Source organism: Melospiza georgiana, chromosome 26, assembly GCF_028018845.1.
Source record: "Melospiza georgiana isolate bMelGeo1 chromosome 26, bMelGeo1.pri, whole genome shotgun sequence".
Taxonomy (NCBI): domain Eukaryota; kingdom Metazoa; phylum Chordata; class Aves; order Passeriformes; family Passerellidae; genus Melospiza; species Melospiza georgiana.
The window spans coordinates 6,601,583-6,623,384 of record NC_080455.1 but is presented as its reverse complement, the minus strand read 5'-3'; the positions used below and the strand labels follow the sequence as shown (position 1 = coordinate 6,623,384).

Below are 21,802 nucleotides of genomic sequence, written 5' to 3'. Positions count from 1 at the left end.
GCTGCTCTCTCCTGACGTTCTCCTCCTGCCCTGGAGGACTTTGGCTGCTCTTTGTTTCTCCATCAGCAAAACCGGCGTGGGGCAGAGCCACAGCTCTTGGGCATCTCCCGCTTCCCAGCTCTTGGGAAAGGAAGATTTGGGGAAGGGCAGGGGTGGGACTGGCACTGGGGACCTTAAAAACGAGAGAAGCCTCCAAAAATCTCCTTTCCTTCCAGCGAGGGAGCTCCAGGACGGGTCCTTGGCGCGCGGGGGCCGCTGCCACAATCCATCCTCCTCCTCCTCCTCCTGCTGCTCCTGCTGGTGCTGCGAGGGCAGCGGGGCGGCTGCAGCCGGACAGAGCTCCCGGGGCGCTCCTGGACGCGGGGCCGGCATGGGGGACCGGGGGCTGGCCGGGCTCCTGCTGGGCTGCTGGGCCCTGCTGGCCGCGGCGCAGTACGAGGGGGACCTGCAGACGGACAGACTGACGGCCTACGAGGACAGACCCCCGAGCAGGGTGAGGAGAAGGGGCCAGGACTCGCTGCGAGGGTGAGTTGGAGCTCTTGGCTCTCGGGTGAGGCGGGTTTCGGGCGGGTGGCACAGCTGGGCTGGCAGGGTGGCCAGTTCCCTGAGCTCGGGAAGGAGGAGCTGGGTCTGGGGGGGATCCTGTGGGAGCAGTGCTGGGCACTGAGCTGCTTTTGGGGTCTCTGAGCTGCTTTTGGGGTCTCTGAGCTCCCTTTGGGGACACTGAGCTCCCTTTGGGGACACTGAGCTCCCTTTGGGGTCTCTGAGCTCCCTTTGGGGTCTCTGAGCTCCCTTTGGGGACACTGAGCTCCCTTTGGGGACACTGAGCTCCCTTTGGGGACACTGAGCTCCCTTTGGGGACACTGAGCTCCCTTTGGCATCACTGAGCTCCCTTTGGGATCTCTGAGCTCCTTTTGGTATCCCCTTTGGGGATGGAGGCATCAACTCCTGGAATTCCAGTTAATGGGGATAGAGGAATCTCCTCTTGGAATTCCAGCCTGTCCAGATAGAGGGATCTCCTCCTGGAATTCCAACCTTTGGGGGTGGAGGAATCTCCTCCTGGAATTCCAGCCTTTGGGGATGGAAGGATCTCCTGGAATTCCAGCCTTTGGGGGTGGAAGCATCTCCTCCTGGAATTCCAGCCTTTGGGGATGGAAGCATCTCCTCCTGGAATTCCAGCCTTTGGGAATGGAGGAATCTCCTCCTGGAATTCCAGCCTTTGGGGATGGAAGGATCTCCTGGAATTCCAGCCTTTGGGGATGGAGGCATCTCCTCCTGGAATTCCAGCCTTCATGGAAGCGAATCCTTGAAACAATTCTGGGAAGTTTAGTTACGGATCAATGTCTCAATGTCGGGAGGTTGGACCTGATGGTCTCAGCAGTTGTTTCCCAATTTTGTCGTTCTGGGATCTTCCCTGGCCTGGCTTTTGCTGCTTGGAGGCCTCGGGGTCCTGTGCTGCTGTGGGATTTCCCTTTGGGAGAAGCAGATCAGTCCCAATTCCATGTCTGCTTCCCTCACAGTGAATGAACCAAGGGGGAAATGTCAATAAAGGTTGGCTCAGCTGCTTAAATCTTAAATCTGGGTTTGTTCCACCCTGTGGGCACGTGGGTGACCTCGACAACTGCGTTTTGTGGAATTATCTCTCCCGCAAAGCCACCCAGCGAACGTTTAATCCCATTTATCCCTGGTGTCCATTTAGCAGCTCGGGTCACCACTGCAAATATTTGCTGTGGCTTTGCCTTCCCAGCTTTCCCTTTCAGGGAGATAAAAAAACCAGCTCCAGCCTGGGCTCGGGGCTTGCAGGGAGGAATTTGGGATTCCAGAGCTGGGATTAAAGCCCAGCTGAGCTGGAGATTCCCTGGGCACCACCCGAGGGTCCAAAATTGTGGATGTTGGGTCTGGATAGAGGAAAATGGACAAAGGTGGAGGATTTGCTGTTGGATTTGAGGGTGGAGCAGGGCAGGGCTGTTCTCCCATGGGAAAACCTTCCCAGGGCTCCTGGGCTGGTGCAGCTCTGCTTCGTTTGTCCCCTGAAAGAATTTCATTCCCCAACGCGAGTTAATCGGAGTTTTCCCTTCCCACACCTTTCATTCCAGCTCCCAAAGTCTTTTACAACGTTTCCCTGACATTCCTGGAGCATTTTATCCATGTTTTCCTTTCCAAAAACCTGGTGAGGGACGGACACATCCAAGGGCTCCGGGGACGGTCACCAACCCTGACAAAATTTGGATTTTTTCCCTTCCCTTTGGGGATTTTTCCCTTCCCTTTGGGGATTTTTCCCTTCTCTTTGGGAATTTTTCCCTTCTCTTTGGGAATTTTTCCTTCCCTGCTGGGTTGATGGTTGGGATGATCTCTGAGGTGTTCTCCAGCCCTGATTCTCCCGGGATTTATCTTTGTCTGTGCCTCCTTTTCTCCCTCCATCTCCAAATTCTGTTGTTTCCCAGACGGGACGAGAAAACAGAACCCCACCAGAAGTTCAGAGAGGAAAATGGGACTCGGGTGATTTTTTTTTTTAGGGAGTTTTTTTAATCTCTGGGAGATAAAAACACCCAAACATTGGTTCAGTTTCTCTCAAACATCACCCGCAAGTGGCACAAACCACTTCCTGTGGGTTTTGCAGAATCCCAGAGTGGTTTGGCTTGGAAGGGCCTCAGAGATGATCCAGAATCCATCAAATCCATGGGGTGGGAGGGAGGAGCTGCTCCCAGTGGCTCCAGGTGCCCAACAGAGCTGTCCCTGCTGCTGTCCCTGCTCCAGGGCCCTTGAGAGGCTTTGGGAAGAGGCTCGGGCCAAAGAGTGGGGCTGTTCCTGCTGCAATTATATTTATTTAGAGCCCACTCCCATCCCAGCCTCCTTCAGCAAAGGGAAAAGCATGAAACAAATGCAAAGCAGGGATTAAATGCAAAATAAACAAGCCTCCTATCCCAGCCCTGCTTCTCCAAATAACAATTAATAAAGGCATGGGGAGCAATAAATCCCAGCCCAGGCCCGGCTTTAATCCGGCCTTAAACCCATTAGAGGAGAGACAATTTCAAATGAGCCTCTCCTGAAGGGCCCAGCCCTGACAAATCCCGTTCTGAGGCAAGGCCTGGGATGGGATTATTGCTTTATTATTGCTTTATTATTGCTTTATTATTGCTTTATTATTGCTTTAATGAACTCTTGGGCACTTTCCAGGGGTTTGTGTGGGACAGAGGGGAGCAGGGCTGGGCTGGCACTGCCATTGCCATTGTCCAAGAAGGGGTAAAGGCCTGGCTTTAACCACAGCTCGTTAGCTCAAGCCCATTAATTACCGTTAATTACCAGCTGGGCCCTGCAAGTGAGAAGACGGATGGGGAGAGATGATGGGAGAGGAGTTTGTGGCACCAAATTAATTGTGGGGAAAAGGAAGCAGCTTCCAGCTGATTGCTGACACCTCCTCATTTCCCACTGGGGATGGACAGGGAAATGCTGGAGATGCACAACAGGAGCTCAGAGGTTCTCTAAAACCTCCCTGAGCTTGGATTTTCCATTGGTGGATGGACAGGGAAGTTCTGGAGATGAAGAACAGGAGGTCAGAAGTTCTCCAAAACCTCCCTGAACTTGGATTTTCCATTGGTGGATGGACAGGGAAGTTCTGGAGATGCAGAACAGGAGGTCAGAAGTTCTCCAAAACTTCCCTGAGCTTGGATTTTCCATTGGTGGATGGACAGGGAAGTTCTGGAGATGAAGAACAGGAGCTCAGGGGTTCTCCAAAACCTCCTTGAGCTTGGATGCAATGGAGAGGGAAATCCAGGGTTGGTATTTGGGGCCAGGGGACACAAACGGGCCTGGAGCTGACTCTGGGGTAATGCTGAAGGCCAAGGATGGAGCTCCAGCACCTCTGAGTGTCCCCAGAGAGGGGCACAGGGGGTTTCCAGCAGGATTTGCACCCCAGTCCAGCCCTGACCCCTCGGTTCCACCAGGATTTTAGGGATGAAAAGGTTTCAAAGCCACGTGGAGGTGGCGCCTGGGGACATGGTGAGCACCTCAGAGTCTTTTCCAGCCTCAACAATTCCCTGATTCTCTGAGCCAAGGTGCTCCTGAGAGCCACCAGAAGCTGAAATTTCCCAATTTTAAACTCAATCCTGGGTTTCAGGAGGCCAGAACCCCTCACTGCGGAGGTGGAAAAACCCAAATTACCAAGAAGAGCCCCAGATTTCCCCGAGGAAAGGTGCAGCTGCAGTCCTGCCCCCGTGATCCAGGCAGCTCTGGAGCACATTCCTGCTCCCAGCTCCACGTCCCAGCCTCGTCCCTTCCCCGTGCCAGGGCCGGGATACTACGAACAACACCAGCACCAACGTGAAGGCAGCGCTTGGAAACCTCTGACTCAAGGCTTTTGTTCCTCGCCTCTCCTCTGGGCCCTGATTTATGTTGTGAAATGGTTGATCTTGGCCCTCCCGGCCGTGGCTGGGCTCCTCTTGTTTTTGGCAGGGAGGATATTGGAATGGCAGAGGGATATCTGGCGGGGGAGCCAGGGGTTGTGTGGGTTTTGTCTGGAGGTTTTTAAGGGCTGCATTTGAAGTTGTGATTTATTTCGGAGTTTAAGGAGGGAGAGGGGAAAAAAAAATAATGAAATGGAAGGGTTGGTAGTGCCGCGTTCCAAATGAAAGTGTGAAGTAGTTCCTGGAAATCTGTTGGATTTTTAGTCTTTTTTTTCAAAGGGAAAGGTTCCTTGCTGGTCTGTGGGGGTTGAATTAAACGTGCACCAAGAAGGGAGATTTTCCTGCCATCACTCAGAGGAGATGTGGGAAGAACCCAATAAAGGGGGGAAAATGCTCTTATGGACAAAGCAAAGGTGTTTAACAAGATTTTAATAACAGAAAGACATAAAATAGAAAATAATCAGGATTATTGGGCTTGAACCCAGAGCAGCTGCAACCCAACCCCTGCACAGCCTTTGCACGACTTTTCCTTCTGCTTTCCTTCATCCCTTTGATGAAACCGAGTAAGAATAATTAAAAATATTAAAAATATTAATTCCACCTCCCAGAGGCGAGGCCCTGGAGCAGAATTCCCAGGGCAGCTGTGGCTGCTCCATCCCTGGAAGGGCCCAAGGTTGGGTTGGAGCACCCTGGGACAGTGGGAAATGTCCCTGCCCTGGATTTGGATGAGGTTTATTTAAGGCCCTTCCAGCCCAAACCAGTCTGGGATTTTATGATCCCGTGTTTCTACGTGCTGAGTTTGGAATATTTCTGCGCTGGCAGTGTCACACACCCAGATTTCCGCTGGAAGTTCTGAGCTTTGTGGCTTTCCCTTGTGGTGCAGACATTCAGCACCTCTCACCTCTGAACACCAGCTCTTGGAACCAAAAATAATTGGAATTGTCGGGGCTTGAACCCATTCCTGAAGCCCTCAGGAGCTGCTTTGGAGAAGCAGGGATGGGTTCCAGGTGGGAGGAATTTGCAGCACCTTGTCCCATTGAACAGGGACGGGTCTGATTTTCCCAGGAGGGAATTCTGGAATTTTTCCGCTGCAAATTCCTCATCAAACACAACCAGGCCTGGGGGAATGGGCAGAGGACTCCTCAAAGTGAGAATTCACTGAAATAAACCCCATCAGCATTTCCTGGTCAGTGCAGAGCGGGACACAAACCCACCCGGGACCCCAAAGCTTTGTTTGGGATCTGCTCTGACACAATCCCAAATCCCTCGGGGTGGAAAATGAGCTGCGTTCCCAAACCCACCCTGGCATCGCTGGCACCAGAGATCGTCCCCTGCGATGCCAGCGAGGCCAGGGGGACTCCAGAGCTGTCCCCAGCCATTGTCAGGGCCGATCCCAAGGGCGCAGCAAAAATCCGGGCGCGGAGCGAAATCCTGAATTGGGGGGGAAAAACGTCCGGATTGGAGAGAGGGGATCGTTCATTGTCCCTGGAAAACCTCAGGCTGAAGTCACCCACATCCATTCTGCCTGAGTTTCACAATGAGAAAAAGGCTGCCGGGGAGGGGGGTCAGAAATAATCCCCAAAAATAAACTTTCCCATCTCTTCCCTAAAGAAGCTTTTCCATGGAAAACAGACGCCCCTTCTTTTGGCACTGGAAATCCTCGTTAACCTGGGATTAGGTAAATTGTCACTGGTGAAGCAAAAGGTGGCTCTGGAAGGTTGGGAAAACCTGGAGCCAATGGTAATTTTTTTAAAAAAAGGTGAAAAAGTTGGGAATTGGCTGATGGGGTTCCCATCCAGCATTTCCCAGCCCAGGGCTCTGTTCCAGAGGGCTTTTTCTCTTTTTTCTCCTCTTTTTCTTCCTCTCTTTTTCCCTCTTTTTTCCTAATTTTTTTCCCTCTCCTTTTCCTCTTTTCTCCCCTCTTTTTTCTTCTTTTTTCCCTGTCTTTTTCATCTTTTTTTCCTCTTTTTCTTTTTTCCTCCTTTTTATATTTTTCCTCTCTTTTTCCTCTTTTATTAATATATTTTCCTCTTTTCCCCTCTTTTTTCCCTCCCTTTTTTTCCCCCTATTTTCCCCTCTCCTTTTCCTCTTTCTCCCTCTTTTTTCTTCTTTTTTTCCCCTCTCTTTTTCCCTCTCCTTTTCCTCCTTTTACTTTTTTTTTCCACCCCTCTTTTTCCTTTTTCCTCTTTTTCCCTCTTTTATTCATATATTTTCCTCCTTTTTCCCCGTTTTCCCTCTTTTTTGCCTCTTTTCCCCCACACTGAAATTCCCGCTGCTCCCTCCCTGTTAATCGCTAATCCCGGCGTTTGTTTAAGGAGCACAAAGGCGATGCCGAGCGTTTGTTTTCCCTCTGTCCTTCCTTCTTCGGGTCACATTCCCCTCATTTGCATAATTGTCATTAGCTAATGAGCCCTTTTAGAGGCAGGGAAGGTGAGAAGGGACAAGCCAGCCATGGAAAAAACAAAAAACGCTCCAGGGCTTTGCCAGCTCTGGGAAGAGCCCCAAGGAGGCAGAGCTGAGAGGGGAAAAAAACCTTTTGGATTTTTAATTAAATTTAAAATTTTATTTTAAAATTTAATTTAAAATTTTATTTTAAATTTATTTTAATTTTTTTTTTAATTATATCCTCATCCCTGGCAGTGTCCAAGGCCAGGTTGGGTGGGCTTGGAGCAGCCTGGGACAGTGGAAGGGTCCCTCTCCCTGGCAGGGCTGGAATTTCAGGAGTTTTCAGGTCCTTTCATCCCAAACCATTCTGTAATTCCACGATTTTAAGACATCCCTTTTATCCTGACCTTTCTGATGGAACTGAGGGATCCCAGCTCTGAGCAAGCTGCTGAGAACTCTAATTTTATCCCAAATTTGCTGAAGGTGATATTTTTTTCCCCCCTCACAAACCAGTGTTGTCCTTCTGGCGTTTTTGCCTCGGGATCTCATTCCCTTCTCCCCCTGGGTCATGGCTGGGCCATCATCAATCCCAGCCCGTCCAGAGTGGGTTCTCCCCATGGTTTATTTTGAAACTCTGCTAATTTTTAGCAGATGCTCAGCAAGGTTCACTTTGGGAGGAACAATTGGCATTTTTGGGTTTCAACCTCCATCTCCCCGCATGAAATCCTGGGGTGAAATCCCTTTGGGAAAGAGGTTGAGTCTGTCCCCTAATTAAAAATACTCCACTTTATCCATCCCATTGGATGAATCCACTTTATCCATCCCTTCTCCCTCAGTCCATGGGACTGATGCCTCATCCTCCTCCTCCTCCACTGATTTTGACCAAAACATCCCAAAATTACAAACAGGAGGGAACGGAGGGAAACGTCCCACAGGGAGCTCTTCCTGCCGAGCCTGGATTTATCCAAAAGCCACCGAAAAACCCCAAACCGTGTTTGATTTTCAGCCCGAACGTCTGCGGCTCGAGGTTCCACTCCTACTGCTGTCCTGGCTGGAAAACTCTGCCTGGAGGGAACCAGTGCATTGTCCGTGAGTATCCCCCTGTCCCTGCCTCCATTTCAGCCTCCTGATCCACCTGACCCAGGGATTTCCCTGCTCCCAGCCCTGGGCAAGGAACCCCCAACTCCTGGGAATTCCCAGCTCTGCCAGTCCCAGTTAAACCCAGTTGGTCCCAGTTACTGAATTCAGATTTTAATCCTCCCCTTGAGCGTCACTCTGTCCCCTGGCAGTGCTGTGGGGCAGGAGGCTGCTCCTGAGGAAATGATTGATGATTAATGGAATTAATAATTCCATTAATTGATGGGGACACTGCAAACCTGGTGTCACCAGAGGTGCTCCCCAGCAGGAATTTGCATTTTAAGGGGCCACGGGGAGGGTGATTGAGATAAATCTCATTTGGATTGGGAGTTGGGAGGGTGATTGAGGTAAATCTCACCTGGATTGGGAATTGGGAGGATGGTGGAGGAAAATCTCATTTGGATTGGGAGCTGGGAGGATGATGCAGATAAATCTCACCTGGATTGGGAGTTGGGAGAATGATTGAGGTAAATCTCACCTGGATTGGGAATTGGGAGGATGATTCAGATAAATCTCACCTGGATTGGGAGTTGGGAGGGGGATTGAGGTAAATCTCACCTGCATTGGGAGTTTTCCTTCCTGTCTGAGCTGGAGAATCCATGAATTGGTGATGTCCTGCATTTCTGTGGGATAAAGATGGGATGGAGTGGGATTGGATTTCATTTCATTTCATTTCCCACTCCTGCTGTGCCCACAGAGGTGCCCCAGCCCCTCCTTGGGTGATTCCTCACCCGAGGGATGAATCCAGGGCCAAAAACAGCTCTGGGAATGGCCAAGGGATGGCCCCAGGGGCAGAACCAGCTCTGGGCATTGCCAGGGTGTGATCCATGTCCTTGTGTGCCCCCAGCAATCTGCAGGAATTCCTGTGGGGACGGATTCTGCTCCCGGCCCAACATGTGCACCTGCTCCAATGGACAGCTCTCCCCCAACTGTGGCTCAGCTGGAGGTGAGGGGATTCTCCTGCCCATCCTCATTCCCTGCCCTGCCAGAGGGCAAAGGAATCCAATCCCTGCAGCCCCACCCTGACCTGGGCAGAGCCCACCCAATATTCCACCTTTCACGGATGTATTCTGTGCTTTGGGGTGCTTTCCCTGCAGAAATAAATGGGATTTTGGAGTCTTTTAAGGTCTCAGATGGAGAGGGACATCCCAAAGGTTGATTTCCCATCAGTGCCCAGCTGCAGAGATAAAAGAGACCCCTCAAAGGCTCAGTCAGGGGGTGTTTGGGAGAAGGAAATTTCTGGGATTTGCTCCAGATCCCCGGAGCCTGCAGCCCTTGGGGAGGGGAGGCTGGGTCCATGTGGGAGCAATCAGGGAGGAATTCCAGGAATGCCTGGAGCCCTGGGAGCCCTGCATCCATCTGGGCACGGCCCTGGCATTCCCGGGACAGGGGAGGCCTCCTCTGCAATCTGCAGTTTGCTGCTGGGGGGCTGGATTTCTCTGCAAAAACAGACAAATTGTGCATTCCGTGCAAAAACAGACAAATTGTGCATTCCAGAGGCAGGGAAAGCCACCCTGCCTCCTCTGGAATGACAAAGAGTGGAGTTTCCTCCTTGGTGTCCTACTCCAGAGAGTAAGGATGGTTTAGGAGTGCTCTGAAGGGTCTTTAGGTGGAGTAGTGAGTGAGTAGAGACAAAAACCCCACAGCTGATCCCTGGCAGAGCCTCTGATCCCTTCCAATAATTTGTAGGACAAATCCAATTCAATAATGGGAAAAGTTAATGAGGATGAGCTGTCACCCCTCCTTTTCCCTGTAATTCCTCCTTTTCCTGTCATTCCTCCTTTTCCTGTCATCCTCCTTTTTCTGTCATCCTCCTTTTCCTACAACTTTGGCCTCTGCCACCCTGGCAAATCCTGCCAAAGCCTTGCAATTCCTGGTTGGAAGATGTTCTTCTGCATTCCAGATGCCCAGGGGGGTCCAGCAGAGGCCAAAGTTGGCAGGAGCTTGGCCCCAGCTCTTCCCAGCCTGGAATTGGGGTTGGAGGAGCCTCCATGCCATAAATCCACTGGGAGCTGCCAGATTCCATCCCCTCCTCCCCCAGAGCTGTGGGGTTTTTGTGTGAAATCCACTTTTCATGTGATTTGTGGGGTTTTTGTGTGAAATCCACTCTTCACATGATGCGTGGTGTTTTTTGTGTGAAATCCACTTTTCACATTATTTCCTCCAACACACCTAAATCCCTCTTTGGGCTGCTTAAATCCCAAATTCCTTCACCAGGCAGTGAGGAAACAGTTAAAGCCAACACTCGGTGTCCGCAGCAAGGATAAAACTCTTCCCAATTTATTTATTGCTATTGTTTTCCTGCAGTGCCTCAGTCACATCCAGTGGGTCATAATCCTGTGGGAAAGCTGAGCTCTCACATGGAAGAATGGAGGATTCGTGCTTTTCTTTCCAAATTCCTTTAAAAAAAAAACCTCTCCCAGTAACTGGATCTTGTCAAGGAGGCCACGTTCTGTTTGCAAAAGCAGGAGAAATATCTTAAAGTTGATGATTTTCCTCCACCAAGGAAATTCCATCCCCCCAAACTCCTCAGAGGGCTTTGGGAGGGAGGAATTTGGAAGATTAGACAGCCCAAAGTGTGAAAAGGATTGAAAATGGAGCAATAATGGAAAACAGAGATAAAAAAGGGTGGGAAAATATTGGCCAAGTGTAAAATCCTGACAGAAAAGATTATGACAGGGTTGTGTCAAAAACAAGGGAATCATCCACGGCCTCGTTTGCAGGAAGGACAAAGCTGGGAAAGGTTTGGTTGGGGTGGATTCCTTAAGGAAGTAAAAGGATGGATGGCTTTGGTTTGTGGGGAAACCAAAAGGTTGGGATGGAGCTCAGGGAGTGGGCACATCCCCAACCTGCCACAGCTCCAGGAGCCTTTGGAAAACCCTCTGGGATGGGATTGTTGGGGTGTCTGGAGTCGGGAGCTGGATCCCTGACCCGGGGAGCCCCTCCCAGCCCAGGGCAGTGTCCCCTGTCCCTGAAGGGATTCCCAGGGTGACCCTGTCCCCGTCCTGTCCCCAGTGCAGAGCTGCAGCGTGCGCTGCATGAACGGGGGCAGCTGCTCCGAGGAGTCCTGCCTGTGCCAGAAGGGATTCACGGGCACCTACTGCGGGCAGCGTGAGTGTGGGGACAGGATTGGGAATGGGATTGAGATTGGGAATGGGAATGGGTCCTGAGGGATTCACGGGCACCTACTGTGGGCAGCGTGAGTGTGGGGATGGGAATGGGATGGGAATGGGATTGGGAATGGGTCCTGAGGGATTCACGGGCACCTACTGCGGGCAGCGTGAGTGTGGGATTGGGATTGGGGTGGGAATGGGAATGGATCCTGCCTGTGCCAGAAGGGATTCACGGGCACCTACTGCGGGCAGCGTGAGTGTGGGGACAGGATTGGGAATGGGATTGGGAATGGGTCCTGAGGGATTCACGGGCACCTACTGTGGGCAGCGTGAGTGTGGGAGTGTGGGAATGGGGACAGGGATGGGAATGGGATTGGGAATGGGTCTTGAGGGATTCACGGGCACCTACTGCAGGCAGCGTGAGTGTGGGATTGGGATTGGGGTGGGAATGGGATTGGGATTGGGAATGGGTCCTGCCTGTGCCAGAAGGGATTCACGGGCACCTACTGCGGGCAGCGTGAGTGTGGGGATGGGAATGGGATTGGGAATGGGTCCTGAGGGATTCACGGGCACTTACTGCGGGCAGCGTGAGTGTGGGGACAGGATTGGGGTGGGAATGGGATTGGGATTGGGAATGAGATTGGGAACAGGTCCTGCCTGTGCCAGAAGGGATTCATGGGCAGCTACTGCGGGCAGCATGAGTGTGGGAATGGGATTGGGATTGGGATTGGGAATGGGAATGGGATTGGGAACAGGTCCTGCCTGTGCCAGAAGGGATTCACGGGCACCTACTGTGGGCAGCGTGAGTGTGGTAATGGGGACAGGGATTGGGAATGGGATTGGGATTGGGATTGGGAATGGGATTGGGAATGGGTCCCGAGGGATTCATGGGCACCTACTGCGGGCAGCGTGAGTATGGGAATGGGATGGGAATGGGATTGGGATTGGGATTGGAAATGGGAATGGGTCCTGCCTGTGCCAGAAGGGATTCACGGGCACCTACTGTGGGCAGCGTGAGTGTGGGACTGGGATTGGGGTGGGGATGGGATTGGGATTGGGGATGGGATTGGGAATAGGGAAGGGCACCCAGGACACTCCAACATCAGCACCGTGTTCTCCTTCCCTCGGAATCTCAGCCCTCTCTCATGACCAGCACAGCTCTGGATCAAAATACAGATTTTAGACATCATTAATGGATGAATTGATTTCCCAGTATAATGTGTAATATATTAGTACAATGTAGATTTTTCAGTCTATTATAATATATAGATAATAGATATGGATAGTATTGTATATACTATATTATGTGTATGTAATGTATAGATAGTATAGAATATATTATAGAGATAATATATAGATATGTTATATCTTCTACTATATGACATATTCATAATATAGAATTTAATGTATAGTATATTCATAATATATCTCATATAGTATATATAATTAGATAATACTATTATATATTATATAATATATGCATAATATATTATATATAATATACACCTATACATTATATATACAGTTATACATCTCTATAATTATATATTCTCTTACTATATTATTGTTATATAATTATATTTAGTATGTTACAATTATTATTATAAAATTATATAATTTATAAATTATATATATTTATATATTATATAGATATACATTATATAATATTATATATATATTCTACCATGTAATACATTTTAAGAAGCCTTTAGTTAGCAAATAAGCACCGTATCTTAGAAAGAATCTCTCCTCAATTAGATAATTTAGAACTTCCCAAATTCCAAATCCCTGTATCCACGTGGGAGTCACTCCCACTGAGGATTTTTAAAGACAAAATCCCCAATTCTCCCCAAACTCCCCCTCAGCTCCCTCTGATCCCTCGCTGCTGAAACTTCCCCGAGAGTTCAGCCAGAGGCAGAGGCTCCAGATGGGAAATTTCATCCTGAGCAGCAAAAGCTTGGGAAAATTCTCAGGAGCAGCAGCCCAGGCCAGGCTGGGACGTGCAGCCCTCACTACGTGCAGCTCCCAGCTCCATCCTGCTCTGCTCCCCTGGCAGGACATCCCGGCAGGCTGGGGAACGCTGCAGCCCTGGCCCCATCCCAGTCCAGTCCTGCATGCCCTGGGCCCATCCCAATCCAACCCTGCATCCCCTGGCCCAATCCTGCATCCCCTGGCCCCATCCCAGTCCAGTCCTGCATCCCCTGGCCCCATCCCAATCCAGTCCTGCATCCCCTGGCCCCATCCCAATCCAGTCCTGTACCCCTGGCCCCATCCTGTACCCCTGGCCCCATCCCAATCCAGTCCTGCATCCCCCTGGCCCCATCCTGCATCCCCCTGGCCCCATCCCAATCCAGTCCTGTACCCCTGGCCCCATCCTGTACCCCTGGCCCCATCCCAATCCAACCCTGCATCCCCTGGCCCCATCCCAATCCAACCCTGCATCCCCTTGGCCCCATCCAGCCCAATCCTGCATCTCCCTGACCCCATCCCAATCCAACCCTGCACCCCTGGCCCCATCCCAATCCAGTCCTGCACCTCTGGCCCCATCCCAGCCTGGGCTCAGAGCTGGAACTGGGCACTGAGGGGGCTCCAGGCAGAGCAGGGTCCTTGGGGGGCCCTTCCTGCTCTGTAGATCCCATCAATCCATGATTCCAACCAGGAAAATTCCTTTAGCTCCAGCTGTGAGCGCAGGGCTTCAGCTCAGGGTAGCCCGACTAAGTTTAAGTCAGAAATACTTTAAGTCAGGAATATTTTAAGTAAGTCAGGAATATCTTGGGTCAGGAATATTTTAAGCCAGTGACTATTTTAGGTCAGGGAGCACCCAAGTGCTGCTCAGACCCCGGCTCCTTGCTCTGGGCACTCTGGGGTTAAATCCCTGCCCATCCATCCTCCCCTTCTCCCATTCCTCACACCTTTCCCTGTGGGCATTTCCCTGTCTCTATCCTCTCATCCCACTTCAATCCCAACCCTGAGATTCCAGAGGGCAGGAAATCCTCCCCAGTGCAAGAGGAGTGTGTGGCCTCTGCAGAAGGTTGGGGGCTCAGGCAGCAACAGGGACCAATTTTCCCAAGGGAAAAAACCCAAAAATCTCAGATTCCTCTGCGGATGCGGGAACACGGAGCTGAAACTCCAAACTCTGACGCTCCGACCACCACGGAGGTGACATCCCAGCGCCACGGAGGGGCTCTCCAGGGGCAGGAGTGATGGAATTCTCTGTTTTCCCCTCTCAGCTGTGTGTGAGAACGGCTGCCAGAACGGGGGCAGGTGCATCGGCCCCAACCGCTGCGCGTGCGTGTACGGCTTCACCGGGCCCCAGTGCGAGCGAGGTGAGCAGGGACGGGGAAAATGGGCTGGGATGGATGGGGAGGAGAGATCCCTGTAGCCAGGGCGTGGAAATTTGGGTTTATTGCAAATGGCCAAGGGCAGGGCCGTGCTGGGAGGTGCCAGCCACAGCTCGGAGCAGAAAAGAGCGGTAAAAAAGAAGTAAAGAGGATGAGGGAGTGAGGTTCCTGTTACAGTACCTTAAATCTTCTTCTGGTCATGGAACTTGGGGTTCATTGTAAAGGGCCAAGTGCAGGGCCCTGCTGGGAGCTGCCAGCCACAGCTCGGAGCAGAAAAGAGAGGTAAGGACAGAGGTAAAGAGGATGAGAGAGGGATATTCCCATTGCAATACCATAAATAATCTTCTGGTCATGGAATTTGGGGTTCATTGCAAAGGGCCAAGTGCAGGGCCCTGCTGGGAGCTGCCAGGTTCTGTGTCCCCTGCTCCAGGTGACCCTGGGCTGTTCTGGGTGATGTCCAAGCCCAAAATCCTGGGATTCTGTGAGCCCCATCCCTGGCAAAAAGAGCTCACCCACCCCAAACCCATCCAGCTCCAGATTTACTTCAGGGCTTCACTTGAATTTACTTTGCCACCGCCGTAAGGAGAAATAATTTGAATTTTAAATTGGAATAGCTCAGAGCAGGCTTGAGAGAAGAGAAGGGGAAAGATAGTGGGGAAGAGTTTCAGGGTTGGAAGGGAGCTTAAAACCATCCAGGAGCACCTTCCACTACCCCAGGCTGCTCCAGCCTGGCCTTGGACTCTTCCAGGGATGGACATCCCCAATTTTCTGGACAATTCTCCTGTTCTGCAGCAGTTACAGAGTCTTTAAACTCTCTCCTTGCCTTTTCCCAATTGCTTTAGTTATGGAAAATGAGGAGGATTTCTCTCTTCAGTGCTCTAACCTGGGAGATTCCCCCCCAAACCCCTAAACCTGAGCTCCTCCTCATTTTTTCTCCTGACATTCCCAAACCCACCCAGACGCTGGCTGGGTGTGAGCAGAGAGCTGGAAATTCCTGCAAGAAACTTCTGGAGAAGGCTGGAAAACCCAAGTGTAACGTGTGTGGAGAGAGGGGCTGAGCAAGGGGAGGCTTTGGGGCCGTTTTGTATAAAATTCTTTACATAAAGGAGCATTTTCACAAAGCCTGCGGAGATTTGGCCGAGCCAGACTTGTGCGAGAGAGACAAAACAAATCCTGCAGCTGTGTCCACACTGCTCCTCCCTGCCAAGGCAAACAGAGCCGGGCTGGGAATGGTTCCTGGGGGGGTTTGCAGCCAGGTGAGCGCCTGGGCTTGGCCCTGCAGGGGAAATCTGGGATTTGGGGAGAGGCTTCACTCTCCTGGGGGGAAAACTCCATCCCCAGGGCTGCTGAGAGCTGCAGGGTTTGTGTCATGGGGGTCCCCAGAGGAGACTCCAGCCCCTGCTGCGGCTCCGCTCCTCATTCCCAAGGGTTGAGCGATGGATTCAGAGCAGAGCCCGAAGCCCTTTGCTGACGGGGACAAAGGATAAATCTCCTCCCAAGGCCAGGGAGTGTCCTGGGCTCTGCCAGGCGTGGAATTCTCTGTGCTGATGGCTGGAGTGATGAGTGAGGAGCATAAACGCAAACAGGACACGAGAAATTCCACCTCAGCAGGAGGGAAAACTTCGTTCCCTGGAGGTGGCAGAGCCCTGGAGGAGATTCTCCCTGTCTGGGTTCTCCAAACCCTCCAGGTTCTGTGTCCCCTGCTAAAGGTGACCCTGGGCTGTGCTGGGGGATGCCCAAGCCCAGGATCCTGGGATTCTGTGAGCCCCATCCCTGCCAAAAAGAGCTCACCCACCCCAAACCCATCCAGCTCCAGATTTACTTCAGGGCTTCGCTTGAATTTACTTTGCTGTAACGAGAAATAATTTGAATTTTAAATTGGAATAGCTGAGAGCAGGCTTGAGACAAGAGAGGGATAAAGAGAGAGGTGAAGAGGATGAGAGAGTGAGGTCCCTGTTACAATACAATAAATCTTCTTCTGGTCATGGAAATTGGGGTTCATTGCAAAGGGCCAAGTGCAGGGCCCTGCTGGGAGCTGCCAGGCTCTGTGTCCCCTGCTCCAGGTGACCCTGGGCTGTTCTGGGGGATGCCCAAGCCCAGGATCCTGGGATTCTGTGAGCCCCATCCCTGCCAAAAAGAGCTCACCCACCCCAAACCCATCCAGCAGCTCCAGATTTACTTGAATTTACTTCTCCGCCGCCGCAACGAGAAATAATTTGAATTTTAAATTGGAACAAAGTGAATTTCTGAGTGCTGAGAGCGGCCCCAGTCAGAGGCTGCTTTGTGCTGGGAGCAGAACAACCCCCCTCACACCTCATGCAGGAAATTCCCCCCTCCAGAGGGAAATACCCTGGAGCAGGCACTCACAGCATCCCAGCATCATTTCCTCCCTCTCTCTGACATCTTTGGGGGGATATTTTGTGGAACCTGAGCTCCCATTACATCAGTGTGGCAGGAAAAGCTGCAGCCCACAAGGGCTGGGGCTGGTGGGGCCGGGGGCTGCTCGTGGATTTACAGCAGAATGAAGGATTTTGATGTCATGGCTCCGCTTCCACCCTCCCTCAAGCAGGAAAAAGTGACTGAGTTTGACTCATCAGGTGATGTTTGGGGCTCCAGGGATGAAGTTTTTTTCATTTGGGGTTGTTTTTCCAGCCAAAATTAAATCTTCCCTGTGGAGCCTGCCCCTGGGATCCAGGAGCTTTTCCTAGGAACTTTTCCATTGGATCCAGGGAATTTTCCTTGGGATCCAGGAGGTTTTCTCAGGAACTTTTCCCTGGGATCCAGGAGCTCTTTGGGATCCAGGAACTTTTTCCTGGGATCCAGGAGATTTTTCGTGAGATCCAGGAGATTTTTCCAGGAGATTTTCCTTGGGATCCAGGAGCTTTTCCTTGGGATCCAGGAGATTTTCTCAGGAACTTTTCCCTGGGATCCAGGAGATTTTTCCTCGGATCCGGGAGATGTTCCCAATAACTTTTTCCTGGGATCCAGGACCTTTTTCCAGGAGCTTTCCTTGGGATCCAGGAGATTTTCCTTGGGATCCAAGAGCTTCTTCCAGGAACTTTTCCCTGGAATCTGGGAGCTTTTCCCAGGAGATTTTCTGTAGGATACAGAAGCTTTTCCCATGAGCTTTTCCTTGGGATCCAGGAGATTTTCCTGGGCTCCAGGAGCTGTGGTCTCTTCAAAGGGACCCTGAGCAGTGCCAGGTTTCCACCTGAGCGCTTGGGGAGAGCCTGGAGCTCTGGAATTGCCACCCCAGCCCCTCCAGGACAATTCCTGACCCCGAGGGCTCTCCCAGGTGTTCCCAAACCCTGCTCTGATTTTTTTCCACCCATCCCTCCTGCTCTGGACCCACCAGCTCCATGTTTCCCTGTGCCCTTTGTGCCTCCCTGAAACTCTCTCGGGTTTCATCGGGCTGAGACTTCATCAGGAAACAGTAAAAGCAGGACAGGAAAGCTCAGAAAAAGTTCCCCCCTCTACAATTTCCTTTGGATGTGTTTTTCCAGCACTTGGAATGTCTGGCCTTAGAGAGTGCCCCCGCCAGCTTTTTCTTCTCTGCACCAAGTCCAAACAGTTAAAGTGGAGGAATGTGGCTGTGTTTGGGTGCAGGGAGGAAATGACGAGCTGGAGAAAGCATTCCAGGGGAAAGGAGCCCCTCGGGGGGGACCTGGGGCTGCCACGGAGGGGCTGGGGCAGCTCTGGGGCTGGAGAGACACGGCCGGGCTGGGAGACACCTGGGAACAACAGGGAGAACTGGGAAACAACAGGGATAACTGGAAAATACCTGGAGAACAAAAGGGAGAACTGCGAAACAACAGGGACAACTGGAAAATACCTGGAGAACAACAGGGAGAACTGGGAAACACCTGGGGAATGAGAGAGACAATCCATCCAGGCTGGAAAACACCTGAGAACAACAGGGACAATTGGGAAACGCCTGGGGAACAACTGGGACACCTGGAGAACAACAGGAACAATCAGAAAACACCTGGAGAACAGGAACAATTGATCCAGTCTGGAAAATGCCTGGAGGACAACAGGACAACTGGGAAACACCTGGAGAAGAACAGGGAGAACTGGGAAACACCTGGAGAACAACAGCGACAATTGGAGAACAACAGGGACAATTGATCCGGGCTGAAAAACAGCTGGAGAACAACAGGAACAATTGGAAAGCACTGGAGAAGAGCAGGAACAATCCATCCAGGCTGGGAAACACCTGGAGAACAACAGGGACAACTGGAAAACACTGGAGAAGAACAGAAGCAATTGATTCAGGCTGCAAAACACCTGGAGAACAACAGGAACAATCAATCCAGGCTGGGAAATGCCTGGAGAAAAACAGGGACGATTGGAAGACACCTGGAGAACAACAAGGACAATCAATCCAGGCTGGGAAATGCCTGGAGAACAACAGGAACAATTGGAAAACACCTGGAGAACAACAAGGACGATCCATCCAGGCTGGGAAATGCCTGGAGAAGAACAGGGACGATTGGAAGACACCAGGAGAACAACAAGGACAATCAATCCAGGCTGAAAAACACCTGGAGAAGAACAGGGACAATTGGAAAACACCTGGAGAACAACAGAAACAATTGGAAAACACTGAAGAACAACATGGACAATCAATCCAGGCTGGACAACACCTGGAGAAGTGTCTCTCCCTGATCCCAGTCCCAGTCCCTCCCGTTGGTGGCTCTGGCTCAGTCCCGGCCGTGGCCTCCTGCCCAATCCCAGGATTTGTGTCTCCATCCCCTCCCTGGGGATGCTCCACAGGCCCCTTTTGTCCTGCAGCTTTCAAGGCAAAGCCTCCATTGTTTGTTGTGAGAGGGGATTGGAGTTCTGGCAGAGGAAAAAGCTCCTCTTCCTCAGCTCTGTTTGTTTGTTTTGGAGAGGAGGAATTCCAGAGGGTGGGAGCAGAGAAAAGCTCCTCATTCCCTTCCCCTTCCCTCGTGCTGGACCTACTCCCACGATGGATTTGTGTGGCTGGGATTGTCCTTTAGGTAGCACAGAAAATCCTGGAATTCTCCCACTTTTCCCTCTCCGGGGATCCGAATTCCCACTGGAATTGACTCAGGGACACCCTCCTGGCTCCATGGATGTTGCAGGAGTGGAGGAAACTTTTTTTTATTGTGAATATTCTCAGAAGTTCCTGATCAAATCTGGATTCTCCCCGGATCCAGAATTTCTTGCAGTGGGGATTGCCATTGGGATTGCCAGGGATTCAGAGCTCCAGGAGTTCCCCAAATCCCCCCAAATTAAGGATTTCTTGCAGTGGGAATTGCCAGGGATTCAGAGCTCTGGGGGTTCCCCAAATCCCCCCAAATTCAGGATTTCTTGCAGTGGGAATTGCCAGGGATTCAGAGCTCTGAGGGTTCCCCAAATCCCCCCAAATTCAGGATTTCTTGCAGTGGGAATTACCAGGGATTCAGAGCTCTGAGGGTTCCCCAAATCCCCCCAAATTCAGGATTTCTTGCATTGGGAATTGCCATTGGGATTCAGAGCTCATGGGGTTCCCCAAATCCCCCCAAATTCAGGATTTCTTGCAGTGGGAATTGCCATTGGAACTGCCAGGGATTCAGAGCTCATGGGGTTCCCCAAATCCCCCCAAATTCAGGATTTCTTGCAGTGGGAATTGCCATTGGGATTCAGAGCTCATGGGGTTCCCCAAATCCCCCCAAATTCAGGATTTCCTGCAATCCCTTAATGGGATTTACCTGGAGCTGGGTCCCACTCTGGGCTCTGCTTTTGTGAGGCTGAGGGAACAGCAATCCCAGTTTTCCCTCAGCTTTCCCAAGGAAAAAGCCCAGCTCCTGCAGGACAGCTACCTGCAGCAGGATTCCTGGAACACAGATCCCATGCAGGGACTGGGAAAGGCTTCAGACATCTCCTAAGCGTCCCTGTTTCCTTCATAAAATTTCATCGGTGCCTCATTAAAAATTTAATCATTTGCCCATTAAAATTAGCACCAGCTGGGGCTGGGAGGCAGCCAGGGCTCTCCAGACTGAGATTTCCTTGGCTTCATTCCCTCCAGAGGAGTCATCTGCATAGGAAAAGTTATTTTGGGCAATTATGGGTTTAAAAGGGGGTGTTCTCCTCACAATCCCGCATTCATTATCCCTCTCCAGGAATTCCTGCAGTGCCTGGGGGAGATGAGGTAGGAGATGAGGTGGGAGGTGCAGGTTTGGCCACTTTTCTCTCTGTTCAGAGCATCACTTTGGGGTTTTTCATTTATTAATCTGAGGGTTTTTTTGGGGGGTCCACCCTGCACTGCGATGGGAACTTGTAAAGTTTGGGTCAAAAAAAAAAAAAAAAAAGGATCTTTACATGGTTCATGTTTCTGGTCAGATTCCCAAAAAAAGGATTTTCTGGGAGATGCCATCACCTCCACACCGATGTAACTTCCAGACAATTCCTTTTCTTTCCCTCTCAAATCCTTCTCCTCTCAACCTCAGCTTTAATTCCCAGCACAAACTGCTCCAGCACACAAACCAGAGGGAGCATTAAGCTGGAAACGAGGAATTCTTTGCTAATTGATTCTTTCCCAGACAGGAGGATTTCCTGGGTGTTTTCCATGGATTTTGGGACACGATTACCTGGAGCTCCCAGTGCTCTCACCCCCCTTCCAAAAATATTTTTATTGCTTCAAACACACCAAACCCAAACCTCTCCCTGCAGGGACATCTGGGGGTTAACCCAGGAGCAGGGATTTGAGGTCAGGGCAGTTCCTAATTACTGCTTGATTCCAGCCTGGAAATTCCCTGAGCTCTGGCTGCCTGACCAGCACCTGACTGCTCAGACACTCCACGGGGAATTTTCTGCCCTGACCAGGACGTGCTCCAAGGTTTTCTTGTTGTTGTTTTTTTTTTTTCCCCAGCCACAGATCAAACATTTCTGTGCCACCACCTCAAGGGAAAATCCCACAGGAAGGATTTTACTTCCTGCCGGATTCCTGCTGTGCCAATATCCCTCATCAAGGGTCACGGGAGCCCAGGCAGTGGCAAAGCCACATTCCTGAGGGCAGAACCCTGCAAAAAATTGGGTTAAAAATCCTTGGGGTTGAAGGGATGGGAGGATCATAATTGGGAGTGGGAAAGATGCAGTGTCTGGGGTTTAAAGCTGAAATTGCCAGGGGATGTTTGGGAGTTGAAAGTGAAGGAATTCCAGAATCCCGGACTGGTTTGGGATGGAAGGGAACATAAAACCCATGGAATTCCACTGCCAGCTCCTTCCACTATCCCAGGGTGCTCCAAGTTCCATCCCCACATTGCATTCTGCTTTGGCACAACCACAGGCACAGCAAATGCGATAAGAATATTTTTGGGAAGAATTGTGCCTTGCTTTTCTCTGTGAAGAGAAATGTGGGACTACACACTTGGCCCTGACAGGCCAAGGAACCAAAACACCAACAACCCCCACATTG

At 51.1% G+C, this 21,802-nt stretch overlaps 1 protein-coding gene across 1 annotated transcript in view; it reads left to right on the top strand.

Moving 5' to 3' along the window:
* The first annotated feature begins 370 nt into the window (after window positions 1-370).
* FBN3 (fibrillin 3) overlaps window positions 371-21,802 on the top strand; it is a 68,740-nt gene continuing 47,308 nt past the window's right edge. The window contains 5 exon segments of the mRNA XM_058041021.1: window positions 371-525; window positions 7,795-7,877; window positions 8,773-8,871; window positions 10,941-11,036; window positions 14,269-14,364. Of these exon segments, the coding sequence (XP_057897004.1) occupies window positions 371-525; window positions 7,795-7,877; window positions 8,773-8,871; window positions 10,941-11,036; window positions 14,269-14,364 (529 nt within the window).